This window comes from Geotrypetes seraphini, chromosome 3 (assembly GCF_902459505.1).
Source record: "Geotrypetes seraphini chromosome 3, aGeoSer1.1, whole genome shotgun sequence".
Taxonomy (NCBI): Eukaryota; Metazoa; Chordata; class Amphibia; order Gymnophiona; family Dermophiidae; genus Geotrypetes; species Geotrypetes seraphini.
Genome location: NC_047086.1, coordinates 8,230,700 through 8,247,953, shown reverse-complemented (window position 1 = coordinate 8,247,953; position 17,254 = coordinate 8,230,700). Strand labels below are relative to the sequence as shown.

Here is a 17,254-nt window from a genome sequence, read left to right as displayed (position 1 = left end):
GTATAAACTAAACTAAACTAAACCTTAGGCTGATATACTGCATCTTCTCTATAAAAATAGAGCCTGGCACGGTTTACAGAAAATTAAAAAGAATACAATAGAGATAATATAGAGGGAAGCGAAGATCACAATTTTGAAAAAAAAGCCACGTTTTATCTGTTTGTTCCATCACGGAAACAGAAACCAACTAATATAGACTTTATCATAGAAATGCCCAGGTAATGCTTCGTTTGTAATAAGAGGACTATCCGAAGCGGCAGTGGCCACCCCAGGCGCCTTCTTCGCAGGGATGCTGGTGCCGTTGCCTCTCCTTCTCTCTGACCACCCCCCCACCTATGGTTACCAGATTTGTGTCCGAAGAAACACAGACACATGACCCTGGCCCCTTCTGCTTCTAGCCCCACCACCTGCCCCACCCTCTTTATTCTTTGAACCCTGGGCCGCGTCTGGAGGGACTCCGAGCATGTGCGGATGCGTGTGATGACATCTGCGCATGCTCAGAGGCCCTCCAGACACAGCCGTGAAGTCGGGGCTTTCCAAGACCCGGAAAAACTACCGGGTTCTGGGAAGTCCGTCCGGGCAGCAAGACAGTCCTCTAAAACGAGGACATGTCCGGGTTTTCCCAGATACCTAGTAACCACACCCCCACCCCATGTACCTCCTCACCAGCATGGGCAGCATCTTCCACTTGCTACTCACGCCAACCTTAACTCCCTTCTGACATCACGTCCTGGTTCTCCTCCCCTTTTCTTAAAAGAGCAATGAATCACACACCCCCTCCTTACCTGACAGGTCCCTTCTTAATCATTCCTAGCATTCTGTTTGCCCTTTTTGCCACCGCCGCACATTGGGCGGACGGTTTCATTGACTTGTCTACACGTACTTCCAAGTCTCTTTCCCGGGGGCTCTCTCCAAGTATAGCACCGGACATCCTGTATTTGTGCATATGATTTTTGTTACCGACATGCATCACCTTGCACTTATCCATGTTGAACCTCATTTGCCATTTCGCGGCCCATTCCTCAAGCATATTTATGTCTTTTTGTAGGTCTTCGCAATCCTTCTGTGTCTTCACTACTCTGAATAACTTTGTATCATCCGCAAATTTAATCACCTCACTCGTCGTGCCAAGTTCTAGGTCGTTTATAAATAAGTTAAAGCATCAAACCCTGCAGCACTCCATTTGTGACACATTTCCATTCTGAGTATTGTCCATTTATCCCCACTCTCTGTTTCCTATTCGCCAACCAGTTTTTAATCCATGTGAGTATATCACCCTCGATTCCATAGCTCACAATTTTTTAAAGTAGGCGTTCATGTAAATTCATTGACTTCCCTTTAGATTGAGAGTTTGATTCAAATATGCCTGTAGAGTTTTTAAAATCTTACACGGACTTTTTGTTCTCTTAATCCTTTTATCTCTAAACACCATGAGATCTTTGGGTACAAGAGCAATCGCATGTATAAGCTCTCTTTCCCATCCTTAAAAGGTATTCCTTTTGATGCGTTCAACTATACGTTACTATTGAGAGTTTCTTCTTGGATTTGACGTGAAACTTTTATATGTTATTTACTAGTGGTGGACTCCTGATGCAGGCACCCTAGTCGAAACACACCCCGCGTAGAGTCCATGTTCCACATTATACAGTACTCCCCCTGAAATTCACGGGGGTTCCATTCCAAGAACACCCGTGAATTTTGAAAAACCGAGACTGCAGTTTAAGGGGCTGATTGAAAGCAGGAGAGGCTGGAGAGGGCAGTTGGGGCGCCGGCGGGTGCTGAAAATCATTTGTGGTATTTTCCAACCGCCTCTTCCTGGTACTAAAGTCAAGCTACACCATTCAAGCACTGCTTTGACACACCAGATAGCATGTCAAAGCAGCTCCTGATTTGTGTAACCATGACTATAGTATCAGAAAGTTGCAGTCAGAAAATACCGCAAATTACTGAGTCTGCAATTCGCGAACCACAAATTTGTATATGTTTGTGTTTAGTGTCCATGTGAATTTTATGATTGGTTGCGAAGTTGAAGACCAGGCACGCTTTGTTCTCTTCTTCTGGACTTAAGGAATACAATCAGGCAGCAAAATTTCCCGTTCTTTTCCTTATCTATTAACAGCGATTTGGAACGAATTACCATATTTTATAAGATCTTGTTTAACTCTTCAGATTTTTGACAAAACCTTGAAAACTGTCTTGTTCCAGCATTTTTTAGCTAATAGTTCTGAGTGAAGATAGATTCCTGCTTTACAGTCTAATTATGTAAGAGCTTCTAACTCTAGGAGATGATCGTTATATAAGTCTAAGATTTAGATTAGATTAAACAAGTCTAATACCATCAAGAACAGCACCTGCCGTGCATATAATATTTTTTCTTGCTATATTTGTTGCCTTGTTTCAAAGAGTCATGTAACAACTGCTTTGGTATGTACTGGTTTCTATTTGTTTCTTAAAAATTTTTCAATAAAAAAATATTAAATGGTAAAAAAAGAACAGCACCTGCCTTCTACTGATATATCGTCCACCTGGTCCCCAATCAAGCAATAATACAAACTTGGAAGAAATTATCTCAAGTCTAGCCTGCCAATACATCAGACATCAATAATTTGACTCCTATACAATCTCAGCTACCATGACGCCATTACTCCACCGCTCTATGCAACTCACTGGTTACCAGTCAAAAAGTGATGTATTTTCGAAGCCCTGGTCATGACAACACAAGAGATTCTACTAAAAAAAAAAACAGCCTACATAGCATCCAAACTACGCCTATAAACCCCTAACTGCCCCCTCCGCTCCAAAGCAGAACAAATAATCAACATACAAACGATCCTACAGCCATTTCCTACCTCAGCTATGGAACCGACTACCCACACAGATCAGGTCGCTAGATTCACTAATGACCTTCCGCAGAGCAGTAAAGACATTCCTCTTCCTCCAATCAGGCCATTATAAACTGTCTCCTCAATAGACTTCTCCTAGTACTCTTCGCTATGACCAGTCTGGTCTCTAGAATAAACTCTGTTATTGTCTACTGTAACCTATTTGTTGTCATGACTAGTCTGTTTTCAAATGATTGTGAATGTCTATGTGTAACCTGTTCTGAGCTTCTGGGAGGACGGGATAGAAATCGAAATAAATAAATACTTATACTAGGAGACACAAATCTTCCCCTTGAAGCCTCTGATAAATAATGTCATTTGCTACTTCAAAATGTTGCTTGAAGACAGCCAGATAGATCTCAAAACATCAGGTCCAACACATGAAAAGGCCATTCCCTTGGCTTCAATACCTTCACACCCTCCTGTACCCTGGTCAGACCATTATCTCCTTTCATTCAACCTACGTCTCCACTTGGCAAACACAACCCACAATTCCTCCTCTATTAAACTGGTTAGCGGTAACAACGACTTGCTTGAGTCATGCAGAGAGAGTTCCAGAAGTGACTAATGACTCAGGAAATCTTTTGAAGTATAATGTGAGCAAGCCACTTCCTGCCAGTGAGAAGTGGCTGAGCCTCAGATGTCAGCAGTGTCTTAGCTCTGCTCTCTTTTCCTTTACAGGTTGTCAGGAGATTTCAAAGTGTTTTCAGCCAACAGCAAACCATGAGAACATTTCCAGGATACGATACTGGGGAAACACCTTCAGAGAACTGGGGCATGACGGTCCCCAGTAAGGCCTTGAAGAAAGATGCAAACTGGGTTCCATTCATAAAGGTACTACTGTGAGATCCCTTCTGTGTAGCTATCAGACGTCCGGATTTACCCGACGGCTTTTCAAAACTACCGTATTTTATCCGGGTTTTGAAAAGCTGTTGAGATCGGGGCCAAATCCGAAGTGCATCTGTGTATGCGCAGATGCAAGGTGATGATGTCACACACATGTGCACATGCCTGCGATGTCATCACGTCGCAAGTGCACTCCAGACTCGGCCCGAAGAGACAAGGTTTCAATGGGGTTGGGGGTGAATGGGGCGGGGCCACACATCCTGTTTTTACAGATGCAAAATCTGGTAACCCCACGTTCTGTGGTAAGTGGAAAGTGCTGCAGCTGAAAAGAGAAAAAGCTACCGCTTGGCCAGCAGGAGGCACTCTCCCTACTTCTGGATGATCAATGGACACATTTTCTCACTGTGCAGGACCTTGAGTAGTTTTATCTTCAGGGATATCGTATCCTTTACGCTAAAGAGTCTTTGACCATCCTCTGTAACAAGCGATAGATAAAACTTCAATATGGCAGAAAGCAATGCTTTAAGAGCTTCCTCTATGACGGCAGCACCACCCGGTAACCATGTGATAATGGTGAATAGAAATGCTGTGGAACAGGGGTCTCTCCTATACTAAAGGGAAATGCCAAGTTTTCTAGAACTGACAGGTTAACCGAATCCCCATAACTGCTCATATGTAAGGAAAGCTCTTCTGAAGCTGAGACCCAGAATGCTCCTTGCTTTTATTCAAAGGGAAGGCACATTTTAGCATCTTCCATCATCAGTTTGTCTGCTGTTGTACCGGAACCTGTTACCCGATTGCAGTTCTGAACTGGGTGAAAACCTGCTCCTCCTATGAAGGAATTTGTTGAAGGAATATACTTAACGTAGGGATTGACATTCGGACCGATTTAACCAGGCAGGAGAGACTCCTAACAGGTTAAATCGCTCTCCATGGCCCAAATGCTAATATTAAGAGGCTCTGACTACTGTGGCACTTCCAGCTACTGCCAGGGTGATTCAGGGGTGACATTAGAGCTAATGGCATAGCAAGGGAAGGAGGCGCCCAGCCTTACCATGCTCTGCATCATCCCTCCATGCCCCCTCCTCGTATACCTCTTCAAAATCTTTGATGGTAGCGTCTCCTAGCTGTGGCTCACAATGGTCTCAATGCTCCCTCTGATGTCGCTTCCTGGTCCCGGAACCAGGAAGTGATGTCAGAAGGATAGCCGAGGCCAGCGCGAGCAACAGCAAAGCGATGCTGCTTGCTGCAGTTGAAGAATTTGAAAAAGTGGGTGGGTGAAGAGGAGGAGAGATGCTGGCACCTTGCCAAGACCAGCACCTGGGGCAGTCTGTCCTCCCCCTCGCTGGTCGAAGCAGACCCGGAATCAGTGTATTTATTTATTTTAAAAAATGATATACCGCTTACAGTCAACATACAAAACTTGTTAAAAACAGTACATCTTCTGTCTTTCAAAAGTTACTGCTGCCCACATTGCGGACTAAAACCTACTTATTTACATAAAATTATCAATAGAAATTGTTTAAATCAGGGGTGTCCAACCTGCGGCCCCGTGAAGTATTTTGTGTGGCCCTGGTCGAGGGTGATGTAGTGTTTTCCTCTGCTGCCCCCGGGTGTTTACCGTCTTGCCAGCTCCCTCCTCTGTCTTGCTGCAGCGTTTGTGCGGCCCCAGAAACATTTTTTTCGGCCAATGCGGCCCAGGGAAGCCAAAAGGTTGGACACTCCTGGTTTAAAGCCTTCTTTTTAAAAAAAAATTATTTATTCATTTTTATAACTTACATCAAGTGTAACAAAAAGTAACATCATTTTATCTTAAATATATCACTTGAAATTCTATAATTAATCATACTCAATATATTTTATCACATTCCCTCCCAACTCTTCAATATATCATAACACATATATCATATAATAAAGACTTTCATTCAAAGCACCTGGTGAAAATTCAAAAAATTACCCCCTCCATTATTTAATTTGTACTAATAATAATAATAAAAACTTTATTTTGTATACCGCCATACCCAGAGAGTTCTAGGCGGTTCACAGCAGTTAATAAGATTACACACGAAAATAACATTGGAATTTACAATTTTTTTGGAATGTCGTTGAAGTTCACAGGAGTTTAACAATTTTTTTATTTTTTTTTGGAGAGTTCAGGTCAATGAAGTCGACATAAAATACCATCAGTAGGAATATACAAGGAATGTACAAGGAGTTTACAAGGAATATAATACAAGGAATATGCAAGGAATATACAAGGAATATAGTACATTCTACTATAGTACTAATCAGGGAAATGATATTTATTCATTGCAATAATTTGTTAATGGCCCCCTCTTGAAAAAAGTGTATTTGCACACTTAAAAATGAAGGATGTATGAATCCTTCTTTGATTTCCTTAATATTACCTTATGTAAAACTCTCTCCTCAAATAATGTGGGCTTGATGGGATTTCCTTTGTTGATGTAAGTTGTATATATAAGTTTGTATTCCCATTCCTGTATACTTGGCTGATATATTTGAAAAAAAAAAAATAAATTTTATCAATATAAACCATTAACAGCCTCAGCCCCAAAGTCCTTTAAATCTCTATGGGCTTCCGGGCCATTAGCGCGGCTTTGTAAAAGAGGCCGTAAATCCTCTAATTCTCAAAGGATATTAAAACTCTAATAAAACTAACTGTCATAAAAGGACTTTTGCATTAACGCATCAACAAATAAGTGTGTTTTTAAAAGCTTTTTGAAGATCACTCTCGACTTACACAATCGCAACTGCATATTCGTGAATTGCTCTGATTTACCTGTAATGAAAATGATGGATAATACTGAAGATTCCTCAAGTTATTATGTTGAATTAAATTATTGTATAACTAGTGTTTAAGCCCGTTACATTGACGGGTGCTAGATTTGCTCTGTCGTGTCCCTGATGACATCATCAGAGACGGGCAGAGCAAATCAGGGCAGTAGAAGGCCGTGAAGTAGCGTGTTTAGAGTGCTACGGCCGCTGCTGGAGTCAGGAGGTTTGTCGGGACCGCAGGAAGGGAAGAGGGGTGGCGGCAAGGGACTAAGGGAGCCGGCCAGACCGCGGGAAGGGAGGGTCAGACCGCGCTGGGAGGGTCGGATGGGAGGCTGAACGGGGATTCGGGTGTGCTGGGAAGGGGGGTGGGGGCGAAGACGCCGCTGCCGAAAACGAACTGTCTTACAGGAAAAAAAACCCTAAGCGCACATGCGCACTCCTGCAGTCACAGCCCAACAGATCAGGGATCGGGAAAGCACGCGGTAAGAGTGCGCATGTGCGCTTAGCATTTTATTATATAGATGGTATGCATATGCTGTTTTGTTTTTTATGCATGTTATCTTGGAAACTGCTGAAACTCCAGACGGTAAAACTAATTTTTAAATAAATAAGTACTAAATTTATTCTACAGATTCACACCTGCAGCAGGTAACATTGAATTTCTAACGCTTACAGGTGTTATGATCTTCTCCTTTTCAGTAGATAATCTCATGGTATTTTCAGATCTCAACACCTTTCTTGGATGTGATGGTAAATCTTCAACATGTCTTGACAACTCCCAGGTGCTTTATCATATAGCACTCTCTGAATTATCAAACCTTATATTGTACCCTTTGCTGTAAAGGAAGCCAATGGAGCTGTTTCAAAATGGGTGTAATATGGGTCATTCGTGAAACACCTGTAATCATTCTATCAGCAGAGTTCATCAACGCTTGCAAAGCTTTACTCCTAGTTTTTGCCACCCCCAGATACAGTGCATTACAGTAGTCTAATTTGCCAGTTTTTAACGCTAGCACCACAGTACAAAAATCATAGGAACATAAGAACATAAGAATAACCTTATTGGGTCAGACCAATGGTCCATCAAGCCCAGTAACCTGTTCTCACGGTTGCCAATCCAGGTCCTGGCCAAAACCCATAGTACCTGGCCAAAACCCAAAGAGCCTAACATTCCATACAGAATCTCAAAGAATAGCAAGATTCCGGAACCCCAAAGAGAGCAACATTCCATCACAGGGTGGATTCCTCACTGTGCATTTGCCATGAGTCGGTGGCTGACTTGGTGGCATAATCCATCCAAGTTTCCAAGTTTATTTAAAATTTGATTAAACGCTTATCCAAATACTAGGCGATTTACAAAGATAAAAAAAAAAATAAAGGGGGGACAAATTTAAAAACAAAAAACATACATTTAAAAAATGAAAAAACATATTACTATACATGCAATAACATATACATTATACGAAAGGTAAGGGGGTTGAACTACAATAAGTTATAGAAAACAGAACGTAAAAGAGAAAAACAATAGGGCTACACTTCCCCCTCCATATTTGCGGTTTCACCAATTGCGATTTCGGTTATTCGTGGTTTTTTGTTTTCAGGCTCCGCCCCCAAAATTGCATCAGAGAAAATTGGTCCTCCCAGTGTTGTACAGAGGAAATCGCTGTACTTTCTTCACAGGAACAGGCCAGGTTATTTGCGGTTTTAGCATATCCTGTAGGGTTTTTAAACAGAAAACCACGAATAATATATGAAAAGTTATTTGCGGTTTTTCTGTATTTGCTGAGTTGGTTTTTCCCTATCACCGCAAATACGGAGGGGGAAGTATATAAGGGAAAAATTTCTTAATCGCTGGATCCCTTGAAAATAGAGGAGAAATTCAGTATTCAAAGGCATCTTTGACTAGAAAGCATTTTAAGGCTCCTTTGAATTTGTCTTCCCCTTTATTTTTTTTAATCTTTGTAACTCGCCTAGTATTTGGATACACGTTTAATCAAATTTTAAATAAACTTGGAAACTTGGATGGATTATGCCACCAAGTCAGCCACCGACTCATGGCAAATGCACAGTGAGGAATCCACCCTGTGATGTTTCACGGCAGAGTACAGGAGTGGTTTGCCACTGCTTTCTCCTGCGCAGTGTGTGCCTTACCTATCTCGTGGGGGGGGATCTTATACTGAAACATAGGTGACAGTTAAAGCTAGAAGGATGCTAATTTGCATAGGGAGAGGTATGGCCATCAGGAAAAAGGAGGTATTGATGCCCCTGTTTAAGACTTTGGTGAGACTTCATTTGGAATATTGTGTACAATTCTGCAATCTGCACCTTCAAAAAGTTATAAAAAGGATGAAGTTGATCAGAGGAAGGCGGTTCATAGACAACGGCGAGAAAGACAAAAGCGCACGCTGACAATTGAGCGCAGTGCGGAGGTGTGCGCCGCACAAAATTACAGTTTTTAGGGGCTCCGACGGGGGGTTTTGTTGGGGAACCCCAGTTTACTTAATAGACATCGCGCCGGCGTTATGGGGGGTTTGAGGGGTTGTAACCCTCCACATTTTACTGTAAACTGAACTTTTTCCCTAAAAACAGGGAAAAAGTTAAGTTTTCAGTAAAATGTGGGGGTTACAACCCTCCACACCCCCCACAACGCCCCCACAATGCGATGCGATGTCTATTAAGTAAAGTGGGGGGGTTCCCCCCACGCCCCCCCCGTCGGAGCCCTAAAAACAGTAATTTAGAGCAGCGCGCACCTCCGCGCTGCGCTCAATTGTCTGGGCGCGCCTTTGTCGCGGCGCGCTTTTGACCTGACACCGAGGAAGGCTACTCAAATGTTGTGTGGTCTTCGTGATAAGTCGTATGGGGACAGACTTAACGATCTCAATCTGTATACTTTGGAGGAAAGGTGGGAGAGGGGAGATATGATAGAGATGTTTAAATACCTACGTAATACACTTATTCCTCCGTATTCATGGTTTCAGCAATTGCGGTTTCGATTATTCGCGGTTTTTAGCTTGCTGGCTCCTCCTCCCAAATTACATCAGCTTGCATAGAGAAATCGCTGATTCCAAGCGTTTACAGAGAAAAATCGCTGATTCCTGGCACTTTCTTCACCGTGTTTTGCCTCTCCTTCAGGAACAAGCCAGGTCTCCCACCATGTTATTTGTGGTTTCACCATATTCACGATGGTTTTTTAATAGAAAACAGCGAATAACATATGAAAAAGTTATTTGCGGTTTTTCTGTATTTGAGGTTCTGTTAATCCCCTATCACAGCGAATATGGAGGAAGAAGTGTATAAATGTGGATGAGTTAAGTCTCTTTCATTTGAAAGGAAACTCTGCAATGAGAGGGCTTAGAATGAAGTTAAGAAGTGATAGACTCCAGAGTAATGCTGCCCAATTCAGGAAAAAAAATTTTGATTCAATTCGATTTTCCTGCCCAATTGGGTGTTTTTTTCAAACATCCTGGTGGGTTTATTTTATAGCCTCTTCACCCCCTTTGCCTTCTCCTAACCACACTGGCGCTGTGGTGTAAACAAAATAAACAAACAAAAAACACTTTTCCTCTTTCTCTTAAATCCTAGCCCATGTTTGTGGTCTAACACCAGCTCTGGCAGGATACACTTGTCAAATCTGACATATTGTAATCACAAAATGGAAAATAAAATGATTTTTTCTACCTTTTGTTGTCTGGTCATTATTCAAATCTTGTTGGTCCCAGACTCTGGCTGTCTTCTGATAACTTGCTTGCCAGGGTCTCCTTCTTTCTTCTTTCTCCATACTAACCATCCATCTTCCATCTCTGTCCTCCCCTTCCATTTCCTTTCCCTCCTCTGGAGGTCTGGCATCTTTCTTTTTTTTTCGTCTCCATCCACAAATCCACCTTTTCTTAACTACCCTTTCATCCAGCATCTCTCCCTTCTTCCCCACCACCCCAGGGTCCACCATTTCTCCTTTTCTTTTCCCAACTACCCTCCTATTCAGTATCTTTATCCCCCCTCCACACCATCCCTTGTGTCCAACTTCTCTCCCTTTCTGTTCCTTCCCTCCCTAAATCCCATTGTCCATCATCTCTCTCCCTCTCCTCTATTTTTAGACCCATTATTTCTTCCCCCCCAAAGTCTGGCATATGCATGTCTCTTTGAACCCCCTTCCCTCCCTCCGTGTACTTCTACACCAGGGCCCGCCACCCCTGAAGGTCTGTCCCCCCCTCAAGGCCTGCACCTCCCCCTTGAAGGCCTGCCTGTTCTCCCTGAAGGCCTATGCCACCATCCCTGGCCTGTCCCCTCTTTGAAGGCCCGCAACCCCCCTTAAAGGTCTGCACCCCCCCCTTAAAGGCCTGTTCACCCCTTAAAGGCCTGCACCCCCCCAAGGCCTGTCCCACCCCCTGAAGTACTGCCCCCTCCCCCCCGATGGCCTGCCTGTCCCCCCTAAAGGCCTATGCCACCATCCCTGGCCTATCCCCCCTTTGAAGGCCTGTCCCCCCCTTAAAGGTCTGTTCCCCCTTGAAGGCCTGCCCCCCCAAGGCCTATCCTACCCCCTGAAGGACTGCCCCCTAAAAGACTGCCCCCCCTGAAGGACTGCCCCCCGAAAGACTGTGCACTTCCCCCCCCCTGGGAAGGCCTCCATGTTGCTCCTGGCCTCCCCGAACCATTTACCTTATTGCTGGAGCTTGCAGCCGAAGATCGCGGTTACAGCGTCTTTGTGCTCTGAGCTGTTTCCTCCACTGCGATCCTGCCTCTGACGTTAGAGGAGGGCGGGACCGCAGCAGAGGAAACAGCTCGCTGCAAGCTCCAGCAATAAGGTAAACGGTTCGGGGTGGCCAGGAGCAACATGGAGGCATTCCCGGGAGGGGGGGGGTGCGCAGTCTTTCGGGGGGAAGTCTTTTTTGGGAGGCAGTCTTTCGGTGGGGGTTAGTCCTTCGGGGAGGCCAGGAAGGAAGCCGGACTGCAGCACTTCCCGACTGACCCTCCCTCCTCGCCCTCTAAAACAGGTGCGGCAGCGGCCAGCCAGCAAGAGCAGCGCTGCCGTTCCTGCTTTAGGGGGCGAGGGGAGAGGGTCCGAATTGGGAAGCTGAGTTTTTTAAAAATTGAAATCGATTCACCCGAAGTGAATCAATGAACCGATTCAAATTGGGCAGCACTACTCCAGAGTAATCTAAGGAAATACTTTTTTACAGAAAGGGTGGTAGATGCAAGTCTCCCAGAAGAGGTGATGGAGACAGACTGTGTCTGAATTCAAAAGGGCCTGGGATAAGCACGTAGGATCTATCGGATAGAGAAAGAGATAATGGTTACTGCAGATGGTCAGACTGGATGGGCCATTTGGCCTTTATCTGCCAACATGTTTATATGTTTCTTAAGCAAGTAAAATGAGTAATTACTGGTTTGTTGCCTTGAGAATGAATGTGACTGTTGGACAGACTGGACGGACCATGCGGGTCTTTATCTGCCATCATTTCCTGTGTTGCTATGACATTCGATGCTGACTGGTTAAGTTGCAACAGGTAAAGACAGAACTGCTATTTAGGCGGTCCAATTTACTTGCTAAACTTTTAGCCGCTAACTGCGAATGTTCACTGGAGATAACTGATCTCTCGCTGCATATTCACGGTTAACCCTTTAAACACCATTTAACTGGTCAGCGACCGTTTCTGGCTGCTGAAATAGCTTTGAATATCAGGGAGAAAGTGACGCTGGTTTGGCGTTTACTTTTTGAGAATTAAATGCACGCCTATCATTTCACACTCCAAAATATGCTTTGATCTGGATAACCACCCCCTCCTTACAAAAATTTAAATTGCTTGTCAAGACGCCTCAGCCCCACCACTCCTCCGCAGAAAGTACCATTCAAATCGCGGGAAGTCATCGGTGGAACTTCATCATTGGCAGTCATTGATTTAGCTGTCTCAATATATTAATTATAAATATCCAAGTATCCAAAAGTTTTTATATATTTTTTTGGTTCTTTTTTTGTTTTATCTAAATAGTAAAGTTCACAGCTTCATTGCACTAAATTACAGTCCTTCTAGGATAATACTTAACTTTTAGCCAACCACGGGAGCCAGACCCAACATGTTTCGCACGACTACCGTGCTTTTTCAAGGGTCTCCCGAGGTACGCCACCTTGAGCTCTTTAACTTTCTGGAGTCGGATGACGGTGGCGTACCTCGGGAGACCCTTGAAAAAGCACGGTAGTCGTGCGAAACATGTTGGGTCTGGCTCCCGTGGTTGGCTAAAAGTTAAGTATTATCCTAGAAGGACTGTAATTTAGTGCAATGAAGCTGTGAACTTTACTATTTAGATAAAACAAAAAAAGAACCAAAAAAATATATAAAAACTTTTGGATACTTGGATATTTATAATTAATATATTGAGACAGCTAAATCAATGACTGCCAATGATGAAGTTCCACCGATGACTTCCCGCGATTTGAATGGTACTTTCTGCGGAGGAGTGGTGGGGCTGAGGCGTCTTGACAAGCAATTTAAATTTTTGTAAGGAGGGGGTGGTTATCCAGATCAAAGCATATTTTGGAGTTTGAAACTTATATTAGGTACCTGGATAAAGATTTTTGGTTAAGGCCAATATTTATACACGCCTATCATTTCACAGCACATCCCCACACGTGGCCCGTGTATACACGTTATGAACTGGTGTGTATAAATTCAAGATGGTGGTATTCAGAAATCTAGATATGTCATTTCTGACTAACCCCCCCTCCCTTTTTTTAACAAGCTGCGCTAAAGGTTTTAGCGTGGACCAAGTGCTCCGATGCGCATAACAATTCTATAAGCGTAGGAGCATTTACCGTGCTGGCTCATGCTTATAACTTCTAGCAGAGCTTGATGAAAGGGGCCCTAAGCTTTTGAAAAATCTAATCTAATCTTCCATTTGTGTGTCAAACATACCTATACAGGCTCTAGGCGACTTACAGAAAGAGGGGTTATAAGAGGGCAATGGGGACTAGAAGCATAGCATGACATCGTACTTCTTAACTGTGTAACCATAAGTTCTACGCGGTTTACAAAGTTGCATTTCTAAAGCAAGTGCCGTCAGCTCTCTTTGTTCAGATGATTCTGTTATAAACTCATCATTTAATCCAGCCGAAATTTCAAGCCTTCCTCTGTCTAAATGTTCAAGATTTAACCTACCCACCCTTCAGGATCTACAGAGAACCTTAAACACACTAAACATAAAAGGTGCTAAATCCGAGATTATTCCTCCACTCTTTCTGAAATGCTTTTTTTCACTCTTTGGTTCAGATATTTTAAATCTGGTATGTTCTAGCTTAACTACAGGAACATTTCCAAAAGCATGGAAAGAAGCAATCATTTACCCAATAATTAAAGACTACAAAATTACATAGAAACATAGAGTATGACGGCAGAAAAAAAGGGCCATCGGCCCAACAAGTCTGCCCACTCAAAGAACCTTCCCCCCTAAGCACTTCCTCGAAGTGAACCCACATGTTTATCCCATTTTTTCTTAAAATCGAGCACGTTGCTGGCCACAACTACCTGAAGTGGAAGATCATTCCAACAATCAACCATCCTTTCGGTGAAGAAATACTTCCTAATGTCACCGTGAAATCTCCCACCCTTGATTTTTAATGGATGCCCTCTTGTTGCCCTGGGTCCTGTAAGGAAAAAGATATCTTCTTCCACCTCAATACAGCCAGTAACATATTTGAACGTCTCTATCATGTCTCCCCTCTCTCTGCGTTCCTCGAGAGAGTATAGCTGCAACTTATCTAGACTTTCTTCATATGAGAGATTCTTGAGTCCTGAGACCATCCTAGTGGCCATTCGCTGAACCGACTCCATTCTCAGCACATCCTTTTGATAATGTGGCCTCCAAAATTGAACACAATATTCCAGATGAGGTCTCACCATGGACCTGTACAACGGCATTACAACTTCAGGTTTTCGGCTGACAAAACTTATTCGGATGCAACCCAGCATTTGTCTAGCCTTGGATGAGGCTTTCTCCACCTGATTGGCACTCTTCATATCTTTTTTTTCTTTCTTTATTATTTTGAAAATAAATGACTAGTAATACACTTGTTTAAGTAACACGATAAGTAATACATTAAAAAAAAGAAATATTCAATTAAAGAAAATACTTTACAATCTTTTTAGACCCCAAAACATTTGTGGGGGGAGAAGTCCTGAAAATAAAGAGACTTAATTCAAACATCAGGGAAAAAAAACCCCAAAAAGGAAATGGCTAAACGGGAACAGCTCCTCAATTCATAATCACACCCTTTAAAGACTGGAGATCTTCTTCATGTCCAGAAAACTCCGGAGATGTTCTGGAACAAAAAATGTCTATTTTGTCACCAAATATTTAATGAGGCATTTGCAAGGATATGCCAGTTGAAATGTTGCTCCTAAATCTTTGGTCTCTTGCCTCATTGTCAAAAATATTTTCCTCCTTTCTTGATTTGTTTTATTAACGTCGGGGTATATCCAAATACGTTGACCACAGAACGGAGTTTGCAAGTTATGAAAGTAGAATTTTTAAACAGCATTGAGGTCTTATTGAAACACGAATGAAACAAGTAAGGTAGCTCCTCCTTCCAAAATTAACATAGATGTTTCTAAAATGGCTGATGTATTTCCCAAGTTAAGAGGTTGATTCTGAGGACCTTGAGGATTTTCTTGAGTCTCACTCCCATTTTTCTTAGGAAAACCAGGTAAATAATAAATTTTATTCAAAGGAGGAATAGTCTCTGGAGTGAAACTTAAAATTTGTATTAAGTATTTCCTAAATAATTCCACTGGGGAACTCTTTGATGATCTAGGAAAATTCAATGGTCTCAGATTCAGTCTTCTATTATGATTCTCCAATCGCTCTATTTTCCTGTGTATCATTAATTTGTCTTTAATCAAACTTTCAGAGACAGATTTCAAAGTAATTATCTCCTGATTCACTTTATCATGTTTAGTTTCATTATCCATTTTTAAGTCATCGACTGTTTTTACCAATGAGTCACTAACACCTTAGTCACTAACAATAAAGTTTCCCCTGCTGTTTTCTGAATAGTAGTATCCATTCTCTGGAGTGTCTTCCAGACATCCAGTAAAGTTACCTCCGTTGGTGGGGTCAGGATATCACATTCGGCCCCTAGTTGGCTCTTCTTCCTCACGGCTCTGACCTCTGTCCTGCTCCCCTCTAGTGAGTCGGCTCCATCAACCACCTCGGTTGCAGAGCCACTCAACTGCCCAAACAGAGCGGCTGCGAGAGATGGAGGCACTATCGGGTCGGGAGGCGATAAAGAGACTTCCGGCTCCAGCACAGCAGCCAAGTCTTGGGACGCCAACGATTGCAAGCCTCACATTCCCGTAGTCAGAGGAGGAACACTGGCAGCTGCAAAATCCAGCGTAGGAGGAGCGCAGAGAAAGGGGGGACATGATATAAACTTTCAGGTACATAACGGGTCGCATCGAGGAGGAGTAAATCTTCACTCTTACGGGTCCCACAGTGACAAGAGGACATCCGCTAAAACTTAGGGGAAGAAGATTTCATGGGGACACCAGGAAATACTTCTTTACTGAGAGGGTGATTGATAGATGGAATGGTCTTCCATGTCAGGTAGTTGAGGCTAGTAGCACGCTCGACTTCAAGAGACGATGGGACAAACATGTGGGGTTGCTACAGAGGTATGATAGAGGATAGTTTCTCGAGGATGGAAGGGATCATGATTGGGCAGACTTGTTGGGCCGTCAGCCCTTTTCTGCCGTCATATTCTAAGTTTCTAGTCTGGCGCATCGGCATGGATGAACCGGCTGGTGGAGGTCCCAGATGGACCAAACCTTTGCGCTTCATATGCAGCATAACTCAAAGAAAAAAAAAGATCCCTCAACGCAGTCGGCTAGCAGCTCGCCAGTCCCACCGCCATCTTGGACCCTGCCCCCGGCAGTCTTCATATCTTCACTAATGATTACTCCTAGATCCCGTTCTGCCACAGTTCTTGTTAAGGTCTCTCCATTCAAGGTTAAGTTCTGCATGAGTTTCCACTGCCAAGGTGCATAACCTTATATTTTTTGGCATTAAAACTCAGTTGCTAAATTGTGGACCATTGTTCCAGTAAAAGTAGGTCCTGTGTCATAGTGTCAGGCACTGTGTCCTTATCCACTACGTTGCACAGTTTAGCGTCATCTGCAAATAATGCAATTTTACGAAGCCCCTGAGGCAGGTCCTGTACAAAGATATTAAATAGGATTGGACCCAAGACCGAGCCCTGCGGCACTCAACTGATCACTTCCGATGCTTCGGAGGGAGTACCATTTACCACCACCCTCTGAAGTCTGCCACTGAGCCAGTCTCTAACCCACGCGATCAATGTTTTTCCAAGTCCCAACGATAATCAATAATCTACGGTGTGGGACACTATCAAAAACCTTACTGAAGTCCAAATACACGACATCCAGGGACTCTCCCATATCTAGCTTTTTTGTTACCCAGTCAAAGAAGCCAATTAGATTGGATTGGCAGGACCTTCCCTTTCTAAATCCATGCTGGTGGGGATCCCTCTCGTCGTTCAGAATAGTATCTAATTTGTGTTTAATCAACGTTTCCATAAGTTTACACACTATTGATGTGAGACTTACCGGTCTGTAATTTGCGGTCTCCGACCTGCATCCCTTTTTGTGGAGCGGAATAACGTTAGCTATTTTCCATTCCAATGGAACTTTACCTGTGCCTAGAGAAAGATTGAAGAGCACAGC

At 43.3% G+C, this 17,254-nt stretch overlaps 1 protein-coding gene across 2 annotated transcripts in view; it reads left to right on the top strand.

Annotated features, from left to right (window-relative positions):
* Positions 1 to 17,254, top strand: part of LOC117357639 — a 269,485-nt gene that overhangs the window by 36,768 nt on the left and 215,463 nt on the right. For both annotated transcript variants that reach the window (XM_033938503.1, XM_033938504.1), the window contains exon 9: positions 3,564 to 3,716. In XM_033938503.1, coding sequence (XP_033794394.1) covers positions 3,564 to 3,716 — 153 coding nt within the window. The remainder of the gene's footprint in view (positions 1 to 3,563; positions 3,717 to 17,254) is intronic.